We start from the raw sequence: 16,871 nt of genomic DNA on the forward strand, positions 1-16,871 counted from the left end.
GGCAGTGTATTTTTCACCCTTCAGGGGAAGAGCAGTAATATCCTGCTTTGACCTTTCCCTGAGTTTCTTCCACCCCTGCCAATGTTTGCTGATACTCCCACAGCCTTCAGCAACCTGCTGAAAAAGGATGATTTCATTTCTCCTTTGGTGAATGCTTCACTGGGAGAAACACGGCACTGCCTATGCAGCAAGCTCAGCTTTCCCTCCCTCCCTCCCTCTGGTTTTGCTCAAGCACAGCAAAGCTGCCAAGGAAACCCCAACTCACCTTTCCAGACCAGCACTGGCTTTGGTCCTGCTGGGAACACAAGCACAGCAAGCTCAGTCAGCTCAGGCTGTGTTTGTCTGTGAGGTGTCAAGAAATCTTCGTGATAATTCTGACGTACTTTTAACTTTGCAGAGCACACAATGTGTGGGGTTCAGATCCCACCTGGTTTTTCCAATGTGTGGATCCCGGAAGGAGCACTGCTCCTCTGCTCCTGGCAACACAGAATCACAGAATGGTTTGGGTTGGAAGGGACCTTAAAGATCACCCAGGTCCAACCCTCCTGCCATGGGCAGGGATGCTGGCAAAATGGGAAAAGCCATGTATGCAACCCATTTGCTGTCCCCTTCTTTTTCACTTGTAATTTAGAGGCACGAGGTGACAATTGAAACCCTTTGGATGACTCATTTGAGTCAGCATTTTCCCTCAGATCTCTGGCATTTGATGCCTTACACACCCAGCCCAGGGTTCCTGTGAGCAGGTGCTGCAGCCTAAAATGTGTTAATAAATGTAGGTTTGCAGAAGCAAAGAGCTACATCAAAAGATAAATGCTTAATAATGAACCCAGAAAGGTTGTTCCAAGGACATGAATGCAGCTACATGATGGAAAGAGAAATTGCTCATCCCTGCCCCTGCCAGTGTCTCTTGACATCCCCAGTGTTCTACTGAAAGTCTATTTATGCAGCTCCATTTTAGCTCACACTCAGTGATTAAACACACTGAGGTTTGCCATAAGGCTGACAAGAAGGGACAAGCTGAGAGAACATGACAGGAGCACCTCAGGACTCTACAGTCACAGGTTCACGTTGTTAGTTCTGATATGCAGGGTTTTAAACTCCTTCCACTGCTTCACTGATGAGTTTTTCCTTCCTACCACAGCTCCTGGCTATTCTGTGTAGGGTACATTAGAAAAGTGAGATGATCCTGTCTGGGTGGTTAATTCTTTTGCCTGTACTTTTAAGGGGAATAGAATTATTTCAGTAATAAAAGAGAGACTGGTTTGTTTCTGCACGATTAATTCCAATGATCTGAGGCTGACCTCTGTCTTTTAGCTGTCTTGCCATAAGTTTCCTTATTTCTGCTGACACCATTTTTCTGTCCAAGACAGAGATTTTTCTCCTCTCCTCTCCTCTCCTCTCCTCTCCTCTCCTCTCCTCTCCTCTCCTCTCCTCTCCTCTCCTCTCCTCTCCTCTTACAGGCTCTTTCTCTGTTCAATATAGTAGAAAATAAAAAAGTCTCTCTATTACAGTGTTTTCTATCAGAAGTAACTTTCTATATGTTCACAGAAATATAAAGGTACTTTATCATCTGTGGGCTGAAACTCCTGTTTTGAACAGCTATGCTGAGGAAAAGACTCTCATTCTGTCGTAACGGCTGGAAAGTGTTTCCCCACAATGCATATACACGCTGAGCTAGCAGAAAGAGCTGCCACACATCGAATTAGATAGAAATGTGGAGAAGTTATCACTCAATGTGGTATCCACAATGATCTCTGAAACACCCTCTTTATTCCTATATGTAAAACTGTTTCTTTAGGTCCTTTCAATTCCCACTGAAGTCTCTGAGGAACTTTTTTCCATATTCCAGACAAATACTAATCTCTCTCATTTAATCCCCTGTAGCACAGGACAGGGGCTTTTGGAGCTGTCAATACTTTCCTGAGTCTTTCACTGCCTCTCAAAAATGCTGCTTTGACAGCTTCATTATTTGAGCTGACTGATGTGTGATTTTATTATAATTATTTTAGCCTTTTTTTAACTTAAAAAGCTGGGTGACTGATAGGCTGGAGGGAAGTACAGTTTCCTTCCTATATCAAAAGGTATGCACGGTACCAGCAAAAAGCACTGCCATCTACTGGGATCCCAGGGCCATGGGACCAGAAAAGCTTCCACCGTGGTTTCTGAATGCACAAGCACTGGAAAACATTTTGCTTTAGCTCGCAGGTCCTGATGCATTACCTTACTGCCTCTGCCCAGGAGATAAAGCACTCAATGCTTTTAAGTGGCTGGTTTTGGAGCCAGGCAATCCCCTCCACTGCCAGTGCTTCCATTTCAATCAGAGATATCCTGCCCTTCTGCACAGCCCTGCTCACACCACTCTTTCTTGTCTGCAGCACAGGAGCATCCACAGTTTGTCCCTAAAAGCCTCCTCGCCTCATTTTCCGGCACTGAAGAAAGGAAAATAGCATTTAATGGGAACATTGAAAAAGCACTGCAGCATTCAGTCCTCTGAAATTCAATATCACACATCACCATTTGTCATAATGCTTTGAAGCATTCTGCCTTGAAGCTTTTGTCTCAAGCTCTGTTCTTCTCCGTGCCTAAGTCACTAAGCAAAGCATTAGTGTAATCTTTAACTTGGTGTTAGTGCCCATTCCCAGGGGACAGAGAAAGTTAAATGGCTCTGTAACATCTCTGAGGAGATCTAAGATGAGTTTCTGAAATGTTGATAGAGAGAGGGCTGGCAGTGCCCAGGGGTCACTGTGTGTTTCATTAATGTCTGATAGAGAAAACAATGAAAACTGTACTGCTTGCTATAAGCAAATAACAGATCAAAACTCATTCATGCACTGATCTTTCTGATCCTTAACCTATTTTTCCCTCATTTTTGTAATAATCAGAGTAAGATGAACACCATCAAGGCTCTATGCCACTCCACCTGTCTTTATTGCCTTGTACAAAATAAACTGTTCCACTGAACTGGGTTTTATGGCAATTCCTTCTCAATTTTCCTATATTTGTATTTTCATTGTAGCTGTTCCCAGACAAAGTGAAAAAATGGACAGATTAAAATGTCTGATGAAGTCTCTGAAATGCCAACCAGAAGTCTTTGACTGTCTCATTGCCAAGGACAACTGAATTTCTTTGTTTGAATCAATTCTCATAATGCAGTGAGCAATTGCAAGAGGAGGAGGAAGTCTGGATGTTGCTTGGGCCCTTCATCCCAGAAGTCTGCACATTCACCAGTGTAATTTCCCTTTCCATGAGCCTCTACAATTGTTGTTGAATTCATGATATCTGAAAATAAAATTTGGAAAAGGGATCAATTCTCTACCGAGCTTCCTTCCACTTGATTTTTCTGTCAATTTGCCAGAAAGATAACAAGCCCAAGCAGCATTAGTACAGACATAAACGCTGGGCATTAGGAAATGCCTCCGTGTAATACTGCTGTCATCACCTAAAACTTTAAATGCTCAGAAGGACTAGGACTCATGATTTATAATTATCTTTTTTAAAAGCTTGCTTTTTTTTGAAAGCAGATTAAAAGAAAGCATATTAAAATGCTAATATTTCCAGGAAAAAATTCTAAAGACAAAGGAGGTTAAAAGTACCTACAAATTACTTTGTTCTGATTGATTTATTCAGTGGAAGGGGTAAAGTCTCATTTTCTTTTTTTTTTTCTTTTTGAGAAAAGCCAAATTCATCTCAAGAGCACATTTTAAACATCTGCTAATGTGCTTTTAATGAAGGAAAAGTGCTATTCCACAGCAATCCTAATTACTGTGCAACTGTATTTCCTTCTGAACAGTAACAGTTTTGCTATGCAAACATCTCAAAAAGAGTCCATTAAGTTCCCAATTCGATCATGGTTCACAGATAGTGAAGATGAAAGCAGAGTTAGCATTTTCTCTGCTTTTCAGTCCCAAGAAAACTACAGACAACGGCTGAAATCTTTCAGCTTAAAGGGCTGATCCAGGGCAAGGAGTGGCTGCCAGACCTGGTCCATGTCCAGGCAGGCAGGGCAGCAGTGGCCACCAAGCTCCAGCAGCCTCTGCTTTCCTCCTCTCTTTTTTTCTTGACCCCCTTCATCCTCCCCTTCACCTCCAGAAAGTTCTGCTCATTGAAATAGTAGAGCATTTTATATTTCCCTCCTAGGAACATTCATTCAGCCACTGAACTAATAAATGAAACCCTCAGTTCTGCTAATGCAATTAACTGCATCAGCAACATATTTATTTTTCATGTTTTCTTTCTGTTATTTTGCCTTTTAATTATCCTTCTTTGTGATTAAAGGTAGCCACATTCTAAATTCAATCACCTCAAAGAACAATATGAAATAAAGAAGTTTAATCTTTTATTATAAAACCGTTAGGTGGGATCTGGTGGTGCTGTAATTTTGCCATTAAGAAATTGTCCTTTTCACTTTTCTGCTGCTTGCCTTTCCTTTTATCTCTTTTTTTTTACCTCTGAACAGTAAACTGCAGAAGAGTCTCAGTTACAGGGTACAAAACAGGTACTTTCTGTACCAGAGCACCACAGCTTTTCCTTCTGCTTTTGAATTTGTCTTTTTGTCTGATCAGTAAAGAATGAGCTGTCATATTTTGAAAGGTACTCTGAGATAAAGCATTTAAAGTAGCAAAATACCAGCCAGATCTCATAATTTGCAGGAGAGCCCTGCAGAATGGCTCCCTTTTGGTCTTTACACAGTGAATAGAACACTATAATATTAGTGCCATGTTAAGCTGCTGGGTCAAGGGCCTCTGTCTCTAGCAAAGTCATGATGGTGTTTTTCAGCTTGACTTCCAAGTACATCTGTGTCTTTTCTGAATCCCAGGTAGACTGTCTTACCCCAAGAGGTAACTTGCTCAGAGGCATTTTGTCAGTGCTGACCACATGGATTTTGGGGTTTGGCTCTGACATTCTGCTTTTTAATCACATAAAGGTAGCTCTACCCTAGGGAAGACAAGGAGTAGAAGTGATGCACATTCTGCCAGTACCTGAGGGTCTTGTGTGCCTGCTTTGCAGTTTTCTGTTTGTTTGTCAGACAACAAAGACACGACCTGTCACGTTCCATGGGCAAGCTCAGGTTATTCCCTGAAATCTCATCCTCCTTAGACAATGCTACTGATGTCTCTATTTCTGCTTTTCTCACAGTTTGTTGCTCACCCCAACTGCCAGCAGCAATTGCTCACCATGTGGTATGAAAACCTCTCAGGCTTAAGGCAGCAATCCATAGCTGTGAAGTTCTTGGCTGTCTTTGGAGTCTCCATCGGCCTGCCCTTCCTTGCAATAGCCTACTGGATCGCTCCCTGCAGCAAGGTACAAACTCCTGACGGTGCGTGGGGTCTATGGGCATTTCTACCCAGGGCCTGGAATGAAGCCCCAGATTTTTCCATAATGCTGTTGGGAAATGATTAATGGCACCCTCTAGTATTGCGCCGGGGGAGAGCAAGCTGGAGGTGTCACTTGACAGCACAAATGGAACAAACTGGCATGGTTTGAGATTCATCTTGACAGGGAAAAAAGTGGGGTGGTGGGGAAAGAGGGTGAAGAGTGGGTGACAAGAAAGGAACAAGAAATTTATAGGAGATAACAACATGGGAGTGGAGTGAAGCAAGAACAGAAGAGCCACCAAAACTGGAAATAACTAAAGACAAGATTCTTTAGTTAAACTCTTGTTCCTTTCATGCACTTTTTATTGTGGGTTCCTCCCTTCTTCATGGCTCCTTTGTTACCTCTCCTCCTTCTTTCTGAGTTTGTGGTTTTAATTAGTGGAGCTTTATTGTGGTTTTAGTTAGTGGAGCATTATTGTGGTTTTAATTAGTGGAGCTTTATTGTGGTTTCAGTTAGTGGAGCATTATTGTGGTTTTAGTTAGTGGAGCATTATTATGACACGTGGGCCTGATACTCTGGCAAGCCCCAGGAAACTTCTTAGTGTTGCAGCAAAGACTAGACTTAATCATAAAATATTTATGGTTTTGAGGGAAAAGATGATGAAACTTAGAATACTGCTGTATACCTAAATATAGATCAGATGGAGGAGGAGAATTTGTTGAGACCTAAAGGGCAAAGGACCAGAGCCAACCATTAGCCTGGGTAAAATCTCGAGTTGTTTGTGGTATGAAATTGTAGAGGGTTCATCCTGAAAGAGTCTGCTCAAACAAGGGCAGATAAATAGGTGTGTGGCTGAGTGATAAACAGTTTTCTCACTGCTCTTGCCACAGAAAAACGGGTGGCAGGGGAAAAGATCATTTCACATTCAGCAATAGCCAGCAGCATCATCCCTTCCAAGGTAGATGTCTTCTGCAGGAGGCTTATCACAGGTACTTAAATTTGATCAAAATCACCCCTGGTGATTTTGTACAGTATTCAGTCTTGAAAGTATCTTCTCCCATTTCCTCTAAAAACCAGTGAGGAATCCCTTCTAAATTTATCAAACCCAAGTAGTTATAGATCCATCAATTAGTATTGAGGAGAGATTATAATTTGAAACGTATATTAATAGAATCAGAAAAACAGTCCTTCAGTATGTCTGAGATAATAAAACACACTCGAGCCTTGGTCTCCTCCAAAATAGCTCCAAGAGGAGTACTTGGTGTTAGAGTATATGAGGATGTAACTTCATCTCCTCGAGGTCTGTATCAACACAGAGCCCCTCATCTTCCATGGGTACCAGACAGGACTCCAGAGGTGCTCACAGAGAAGTGCATGTGAAAGCCAGGCTGTGCTGCAGGTGGTTTTGGCTGGATCATAGAGGGAATTAGTGTGGAATTACCACCTCGATTCCCTCATGTCAGACCCCAGTCTAGCAGGGATTTATGAAGCTGTTTAATTTCCTTCACCTCTGTTGAACGTGTTGGGAGTTGGCACACCATCCAACAGCAACGTTTGTGGTGCAGTCTCAGAATTAGAGAGGCCACATTTGAATATAGCAATAGGTAGGGAGAACAATTAGACTAGAAATAAGCGGACAATTTAAAAGAAAAGCATAAAAACGAAGGGGAAAGAAACTGAGGCAAAACCCCCCTAAAACTAAAACAGTTTTACAGCAGAAGTAAGAAACTATTGAGAAAGTTACTTGGTTTTAATTTCTTGAAGTTGATGTATTAAAATTTAAAAAGGGGGGAGGGGGGAGATACTTAACTTTTCATCAGCTTTGATTTCATTACACTAAACCTTTCATGCATTCTCATTTTTCAATGTCCTTTCTTTTCACCCCACTTTAGACTGTGAAAAACCACATGTAATCCTCTAGCACAAAGTCCAATTGAAATTTCTTTCAGGCAGGTATTGTCTTTTAATGCATGGATTTGCCTTGATCAGAACAATGTAGTCTTGATTTTTGATTGGGGCCTGTGATAGAAATAACTGAATAACAAATGCATTTTTCCCCCACAAATTTGTACCTTACCCAAAATCATTGGCCTCAGTTTCAAGGGCTGCAGGTTGATCCAAGAGCCTTGTGTCCTCTCACAGTGTTACTGCAGAAAATTCTACATAGGCAGCGTTTCCACTCTTGAGCAGTCCAGTTTTGTCCTGGTCAACTTTATAAATGTTTTATTTGGTTTTTACTGATGGAAGCAATATTGATATTACACAACTGGGCAATGAAATATTTTTTCCATAGGAACAACCAGTTATGATATTTAACTTAAATCAGGCCTGTCTTACAAGACACACAGGTGCCCAGGAATGAGTCAGGGACTCATTTCTTTACCAAGGCAGTGATAAAAATGGAGGAAATTTCTAATGTGAAATATTGCAATAGGAGCTGTCCAATCAACACTACTGTGTATCATATTTTTATGCTGCTCACATTCTGCAGTTTCACATAGGATAGTAAAGGAATTCATATTCAAAATTACTTCAAAGATACTGATGTATCTTAGCTAGGAACATACTTTGGAGCCTATCCTCCCCAAGAGAAAATTTTCTTTAATAAAGCTCTGTGAGGTTAGAATGTACCATACCAAATACTACCCACAAAAATTTGGTACATAGTATTGCCTGGAGTTTGCACCTCAACCTTATGTATTCTTTTCCACTCAGTTGCACAGAGCTGCCTTTATTAGAAGCAGTTTTACTGTCAGTCATTCATTCATTCATTCATTTCTGGATGCAGAGACTGTTGACACGACCCATGAAGTTTAAGCCTATCCTATCCTGAAATATCCATGCTCACTCATCCATCTCCTGGAGGCCATGAATCTGCAATAAACTATTGCTTTATATGTTGGTCTCTGAAGTTTTTTTTCATTGGTGATCAAAAGAGAAAAGAGATTGGATAGAAAAATTGCACAGTCTGTTGCCCAAAAATGTAATGACAAGAGCATGAGGGACTGTTTGGATTGTCTGTAGAGCTTCAAGATGTGTTCTCTTTCTCCTCGGGTTGGTTGATGTGCACGGCCAAACTTTGCAACACTGAGAGATCATTCATACACAGCCCTCAATGGCTGTTGTCTCATTTTCCTGTAACCATGCTGGGGATTGTGGACTGCAGCTCCCACTGCAACGGACTCTGCATTGTTTAAGCACTGGAACTTTAATGGCTCACTCTGCCTAAGCTGTATCTGTACCTTTTTATCCTGAAATACATGAAATCACTACAACAGTATCCTTCATGCTTCTGCTGTGAGCATAGCACAGAGCACAGTAATGGATTTTTTCTTTATGATGTTTCTATCCTTTTTTGTTCCTGCCTGAGCATTCGCAAAATTTTGTAATGATATCACACTATATATTTTTGTTCTGACATGTCTGTATGCTTCATTATTTTCCTATCATAGAGACAGGATACTAAAGTCATGCACTGATCTATTCTCTTCAGAATGAACCTTTGTATTCATTCACTGTTAGTGTTTCTATCTTAGCAGTACAGCCAGACACTACCCTGCAATCCTGGCTTGATGAAAGTGGTATTTTTATTTTCTAAAAAATCGAGAAATTGATACCCTCATGCAGTTACACACCTTGAGTTTAACGGTATCATGTTGTTTGAAAAATCTTTTAGTCATAAAGTGTTAGACTGGCTGGAGGAATTGACACTTCATTAATTTTTTACAGGATATTTTAGTCAACATCTTCTGTAGCTCTTACTTAAAATCAGATTTCTGAGAAGAGATGAAAAAGCTTCAGCTCAAGAAAATAATTGTAAACTTTCTGCAGTAATAAATGGGACGAAAGGCTGATGTAACACTAACTAAATACAAATTTCTGTTTAATCATGAGAGAAGTAAGTGAAATTACCCATAGAATTCATTTCGTTCTGTAATACACGGGATTATTTCTCTCATAACTGAGACTATGCTGCTTTAATCTAAGGTCTTTCTTTTTTTACATTTCTATAGACAGCAGAAAAATTCTCATTATCTGGAGAGGATTCGTGATTCAATAGGTAGATTCAATTTTTCTCTTTCAGTGAATTCAGGGTAGAAATGAATCTCATACAGATTGCAAATCCACTTTCTTAAAAACTTCTTGTTAAGGATCCATGGCTGTTTTTCCACTTTACTCTTGCAATCTGAACTCTCTCAGGTCACAGGAGGAAAACATCTGAGATTATTATTGTGTGGGACATTTTTCAGGCCTATCCCATCATCCCATCAGTACTGGAATTGTAATTTCTACTACAAAGCATAAATCTACACAACACCAACCATAAAAACTGTTGAGAACTAGCACTACACCAAGGGTGACAGCACTGGGGGTGAACCAGAACTGCAAGTGTTGAGACTATTTTTAACACACTTCATCCACTCCTACATCTGCCATATTATTCCTAGACAAGATTAAAGAAACTTGGCTTTCAAGTCAGTGCAATATCTACCCAATTAAACATGTCCTTATTGACCTCAGGAAATGTTAGCCAGGACCTGGGGAAAGAGCAGACATTTTCATTTTCTTTAATGGAAAGTCTCTCCATATTTAGAAACATGCAAATTTTCCAGTAGGATTTCCTATTCTGTCAACTTTATAAAAGATTTAATTGACATTTTAAAAACTCTGTTAAGAAAAAGAAATAAAACCCAGAATCCTAGGACTTCCTTTGAATTTCTGCTAGACCTAGAGACCTCCACTTTTGAAATACTTCCTGTTCTGCCATGAGCAGAGACCAGGGCTCCTTGGAATTAATCTGCTATTGGAGATAAATAAGAAACAAGGATTTTCCTTTTAATGTCCTTTTTCCTATGAAGTTTTATGATCAAATCAGTAGATATTAAAAAAAAATGGATGATACCTTGGCATCAAGGGGAATGAATCAATGAGTAATATACCAAAAAAAAATATATATATAATTTGCTTTGTGGGGGGTTTGGAAAGGCCCCATCCAGGACAGCTCTTCCATTGCTCCCTGTTGTGTCCAACACTACAGGCTTCAGCCCTAGAGCTCCTGAAAATGCTTCTACTCTTTCTATCTTTCTGGAGTAATGTTTTCTTGGTTCACAGAAAATGTAAAATTAAAAGAGTGATATTTAAATTCATTAACAAAGAAAGCTTTTCAAGAAGAGCAGAACAAATATTATCTGTAGTGAAGAGACCTGCTGCTCTGGTTCTTGGCTTAATGTCTTCAAATAAATCCTTGTGTTCAGGGAGTGATTCTCCAGCTTTTGTACTAATTATGAGAGAAGACTATCATAGCAAAGCATATGAAAAGCATTGCCACAGAATATTTAAACAGAAGGCTCTTTCTTACACATTGATAACAAACCAAGAATTCACCATTAGTAAAAGATTCTGACATATAACAATGATTTAAGGATGACAATTGTGTCCATCACTAGGATTTATATTGACACAAGAGTGCACTCATATAACACATACACAAACAAACATGTCTTTCATCTAAATGTCCTGTCTCTTCATTTTCCACTCACCATATGGCCAGGACAATTAGATATTACATGTGGGTTTAAAGGGGCATTGTAAGACATTGGCACGCATAAAAATTGCCCAATGTATAATGTCTCGTAATAGCAAATAACAACTTGAACAAATCTAAACCCTATTTAGCTAATGATCCAGAATCAATTATTGAATCCTTTTTACCATGGGCAAAAGCTTTCAAAAGGTTTTTTTATAGTGAAAAAAACTTCTAGGAGGTGGGTAAATAAAAACTTTATGATTGTGTATGTTCCATTGCAGCTGGGACGTACCCTTCGAAGTCCTTTCATGAAGTTTGTGGCTCATGCAGTTTCTTTCACAATCTTCCTTGGACTGTTAGTAGTGAACGCTTCAGACCGCTTTGAAGGAGTCAAAAATCTCCCCAACGAGACCATCACGGATCATCCAAAACAAATATTCAGAGTCAAAACAACTCAGTTCTCATGGACAGAATTGCTGATCATGAAGTGGGTATTGGGTAAGTAAAACCAAAATGTCTACAAGTTCTCCGTGGGAACTCAACCTCATTAGGAATAGCATCATACCCAGTGACAAGACAAAGGAAAAATTTAAAAAAACCCAAAACCCAACTAACTAACCAAAAAAAACCAAAACCAAGCTAAACAAACAAAAAACGCAAACCAAGACAACTCCCTGAAACTTAAACAATTCACTATGAGTCTAGAGGTTGATGTCAAGAGTTTTAATTAAAAGACGAGCAAAGACGACTTTGATCATGGTCACCACTTTTGAAAACATTGAATGATGCTTAGCAAATTCTCACTTACCTGATTTTCCACTTTCCATGGTAAATGCTATAGATGTTGCCTATTTACTTCTCTTGGTTTGATCACTGCATCTTAAAGAAGGTCTTGTGGCTTCACTCTAGGACAAAGTGAGCAGAAAGAAGTGTGGTGAGTCTGCCTGATTTATTACCCTGCCATGGGATCCTACTATAATTCACTGAACGTCAGTTTCTTTGTCTGCAAAATGAGTATAATGTCATGTGCTTTTTTTGTAATGCACTCCAAGATCTAGTGATGAAACCTGCTAGGCAAGTAAGCACTGGATTTTATGAAATTCGTAGTATGAAATTTTTACTGGTGAGAGGACAGTGCAGTGCTCAAATCTTTTAAAGGAATTTAAGTTATTCAACAATTACAAAGTAAAGATTCATGTGGGTGAACCCTTTGAGTGCAGAAGTGTGCCACATGCACAAGTTAAATTTCTAAGGAGTTTTAGACAAAATCAGATGTCTCACTTTTCCTACAGGCATCATTTACTCCTGGCAGGTCACTTAGCTTGAACCACTAATCTAAACAAGCTTGGGAAGATTTATTGGGAAATTGAGCTTATCAACTCTGTAGAATCTTTGTCTACTTCTTCTGTATCTATTTTTGCTCACCACCATGATTTTGATTCTTTTCTTGCAGCAAATAATTCCACTGTTCCAGAAGTACTGATGGCATTAAATTCCCCTAAAAAATAGGATATGGCTGCTCTATCTGATGACTTCCTGTCCAATGTTTCTTTGTTCCCTGTTCCCATGATAATCAGAATCCCATACAGGATATTAAGCTAGAAAATACTGAATAGATGCCAGACTGGATAGAGTAAGACTGTAAGATATATTTTTAAAATTATATTAAAGCAGTTGGACAAGATGATTAGATTTTAAACTAGGCATTCTTTTCTTGTAGGCAGTAGGTATCTGTCTGCTTGTTGAGTTCCTGAGAGATGAAGAAGAAAACATTTCATTTAAACTGAAGGTTTTCACTTTTCTGGGATAAGAAAGGTGATTCATTGTACAGACTCCTGAATATAATGAGATTTTCTAATGATTGCCTACATCTGCACTGACAATCTTCTCTGGCCATTTTACCTGCCTGCCTCCATAAAGCTTCAAATAATGTTTCAGCAATACTGAGGTGAAAGTTTGGTGCACATGGCCTGCAGACACCTGCACTTCTTGAGCCCCATGTGTGACCCTGAACTTTAAGGACTCTGAAAGCACCAAGGGTGGCAACTTTTGGTGCTAAAATCTTATAGGTATTATAAATATGTATCTTTAAGTACAAATATAGTTAAAGTGGCTAACATAGACCTACCTAGTGGCCTTCTCTGATGGAGTGACTGTGTAAGTGCACAAGGGACGGGCTGCAGATGTCACTTAACCAGACTTCTGTAAAGCCTTTGACATGGACCCCCACAACATCCTTCTCTCTAAAGCACAGACAGATTTGATGGGTGGACTGATAGATGGATAAGAAAGCTGTTGGAGGGTTGCTTGGTCAGAGGCTCAGAGTCCAGTGATGGACATCAGTGACAAGTGGTGTCCCCCAGGGGTCTGTACTGGGACCAGTGTGTGGATACAAAAATGCTGCTAGCAAGGATTTTCTTGCTATTTTCTAAGCCCGTGAGAGACTTTTCTCTCTCACAGAAGCGGTAGCAGAGTTATGCAAACAATGAAACACCTGCAACCTGGAGAAGTCTTGTTTATAGTCTAGTAGACAAATATTTTGACAATGGATGTTTTAGGATTTTAGCCAATCACCCCCAAGGGGTGGCTTGTCCTTTGTCCAATTAGACTATGAAGAAAAAAGTCTATAAAAGAGTTTGTAAAATAATTAAATAAATCAATCTTGCTGCACAATTCCTGCCTGCTGGATCTTCTCTCCTCCTCCCTACAGCTGCAGGACATGGTAATACACCCTAGGGCATATTTTTTTTTTAATACCAGTGTTATTTAATACAACCATTAATGACATAGACGGAGGCTCGAGAGCACCCTCAGCAAGCCAGCAGATGGTGAGTGCCGAGGCTGACACACCTGAAGGATGGCATGCACCATCCAGACAAGTTTAAGAAATGGAACCATGGGGATCTCATGAGGCTAAACAAGACCAACATCCCCTTGTACATTGGACACAGCAATTTTGGCTCATGCATCCAGGGCTCATTGCATGCCTCTTCCCTGTGGCCAGGTCTTCCTATCTCTTGCCTTCAAATGAGGAAGGCTGGGATTTTCCTTGTGATCAGTATGGACAGAAGCGTGCACTGAAAGCAGGGGGCGTTTATTTCAAAATCCCCACTGCAAGAGCAACCAGGGTAGCAGTTAAACTCTGGGTGGATGCAATCTGAGAAGTCTTAATCTCTTAGTCCAACAGCCTTTGGTGGACCCAGAAAGGCTCAAAGGCAGCTCTGCAACATCTGCTGATGCTCTTGATTTATGTACCAGGCCAGAGGATATAAAAATCTGACAAACTGTTCCTTTGTGTGCACAGGTGGTGAACAGCACTTCTTTCACACTCCCATTTTTCTTCCAGATGGGCTGTGCCTATATCTTGACTCTCCTTCCCCTGCTGAAACCAGAATTGCCCATCAAGGTGACATTTCTGATCATCCCTGCTGTGGGAACAAGAGACATGCAGAAGCTGGAGCATAGGAGCTGCTCATATCCCACATCTCTGAACATCAAACTCAGGGAAATGCCCCCTGCCAGAGCCATTGGGGGTCTCAGAAACACCACATGGAAATGTGATTACATCCTGGCAGAGCTGCTTTGCCTATTTGCTTCTCCTTATTTCTTACACCTCCTCTTATGTCCCATCCCCTGAATTTTAGCTGATTTTTCTCTTCTCAATACTTTTACTAAGGAGAAGCTTTGAATTACTATCTCACAATGTATCTACAATTACCCAGCAGTGCTGACCAAGTAATTACTGGAACTTTTCTACTTGTCCTGAATAGACATTTTTTAAAAATGATTGCCACAAAGTTGGAGAAAAAAACAGTGCAAATTATAGGCACATTACTTTCACATAGTGATTCTAATTTTGGTCAGACTCCTCAGTTTTAGACACTTCTTTGTTCATTAATCTGTGACTTAGGTATATTAAGTGAGCAAGATTAGAAATAAATTTGGATGGGAGTCATTTCTGGTCATCAATGAACAAGTGCTTTGTTGGGCAATGCTACCACGCATGTGGTATTTCCTTGAGTGCTTTAGCACCTTTATACAGCACACATGTGTAATGCACAGGGCTAATGGCTCCTATCCATCACTTCTGGGATGCTTTTTTTTCAAGGTAGAAATGTTTCTTTAATATTTCATCCTCGCTCCAGGAAAAGTCCTGAGAAACCAATTCTTCCACCTTCTCCCTTAGGCTATTTATTATTAAATCTCACTCACGGTGAGTGCCAGTGCAGGATGAAGCTCCTGCTTTTAACTCAGCCAAGCACCTGCAGACTGGAGGAGGAGAGCTGGGAGGCTCCTCTCCTGCCCTCCCTCTCCCTCTGCCTCTGCTCAGTGCTCTGCAGATCTCAGGCTCTCTCCCAAGACAGATCTACACAGGGCATAACCTATATCAGGGTACATCTCCAGGGAGATTCAAGGGATGTGGAGCTCATGGGCTCGCTGTGACCTTGGCTGATGGTGCTATGGATAGCTCAGCTTTCCTTTTTCTCTTTAAATCCTTCTCCATGCACATGGACTGACAGCAGCAGTTCTCCACTCCTCTACCCCCAGGCTACATTCCCACTGACCTGTTTCCCTCCCAGTAACCCATCTTCTGAGTGCAGCTCTGGGGACACCCTGTGCTTCCAAGAGTCTCAGAAGTAGCCAAGCAAATGCATTTACATGCCACACGACGAGAGCTTCCAGCAGAGAGAATGAAAGGAGTTCACAGAAAGGAGAAGATTGCAGGAGGTCACATGGAAATTGGCAGGCACCTCTCCTTCTTGATTAAATGTGAATTTTGCTGCTGCTATGGAAACAGGACTGGGTAGAGTGCAGGAAATATTTATCAGTGGGTTAAATATTCCAACACTTTAGCTATTCAGGACCAAGATTTCGGCCCTGGAGCCCTGCTGGGATTGAAAGTTGGGCAAATTAGTGAATCTGACCTGAGCTCTTTGCCCACTGAATTCACTTGTCCACCCCAGTCCTTCCCAGTAGGACACGGATGTTAAATATTTGAATTCACTGGGTTTGGCATTAAGGTTTATTTTTAAGTCTGTTTTCAGAAATCCTAAATTTGGGCTAAACTCAGTGTTTTCAAAGTGATAGATCAGCCTTTGATATATGGAAATTCATTATTTAATACAGAAAGCTTTATGAAATTGGAAGGACAGAACTTCTATCCTACCCTTTTTTAATCATACTAAACTTACTCTTGAACAGCTCTGTTTGCATTCTCAAAATGGACACACCCACTATCTTTAGGGAAGGAGGAAAAGAGCAGCAGAGCAAGCAGTGCCATTTTCAGTGGCACAGTGTAGGAAGGTCATTTTGGGGACAAGAAAGGAAATCTACATTTTTTCCAAACACATCAGCAGTAGGATTTTGTCATGTCATCAGAATTTTTGAACTGTGCTTTTTCTGTCATCATCAGAAATCAGCTTTACCATTGACTTAAACAGTGACATTTTGAGATTTCTACTTTGTAAGCACAAAAGGACATACAAACTAAAAGGTTGAATTAATTCTTAAGAAAAGATTACATGACCCATTCCCCATAAAGTCATTTAATTAAAGAGTCTTTTGCTTTGGTCTTAGAAGCCACTGAAAACAGGAAACAGATCTGTCTGGATACAAAAACACCTTCTGTGTTTGCCAGTTAAAGATGCTCTGATCCCTCCACAGGTATGATATGGTCAGAGTGCAAGGAGATCTGGGAAGAGGGTCCACGTGAATACGTGGTGCATCTCTGGAACCTGCTGGACTTCGGGATGCTGTCCATCTTCGTGGCATCATTCACTGCCAGGTTCATGGCTTTTCTCAAAGCCTCTGAGGCACAACAGTACGTAGACCAGTACGTTCAAGATGATGACCTCAATAATGTCACCCTTCCCCCTGAAGTTGCTTACTTTACCTACGGTAAGATGCTTTTTGCTATCTAATACTTCCTGTTCTTTTAGGTTAATGTGTGGCAGTACTGAAAGCAGCTTTTTTCTTGTGAATTTATATAGGTTTTTTCCTAATTAAACCGAATTATTTTCCCTAGATC

General features: G+C 40.5%; 1 protein-coding gene across 2 annotated transcripts in view; it reads left to right on the forward strand.

Moving 5' to 3' along the window:
• The window catches only part of TRPC7 (transient receptor potential cation channel subfamily C member 7), a 74,992-nt gene that overhangs the window by 38,523 nt on the left and 19,598 nt on the right, over positions 1–16,871 (forward strand). For both annotated transcript variants that reach the window (XM_048320204.1, XM_048320203.1), the window contains exons 4-6: positions 5,137–5,301; positions 11,125–11,341; positions 16,508–16,741. In XM_048320204.1, the coding sequence (XP_048176161.1) occupies positions 5,137–5,301; positions 11,125–11,341; positions 16,508–16,741 (616 nt within the window). The remainder of the gene's footprint in view (positions 1–5,136; positions 5,302–11,124; positions 11,342–16,507; positions 16,742–16,871) is intronic.

Source organism: Corvus hawaiiensis, chromosome 15, assembly GCF_020740725.1.
Source record: "Corvus hawaiiensis isolate bCorHaw1 chromosome 15, bCorHaw1.pri.cur, whole genome shotgun sequence".
Lineage (NCBI taxonomy): Eukaryota > Metazoa > Chordata > Aves > Passeriformes > Corvidae > Corvus > Corvus hawaiiensis.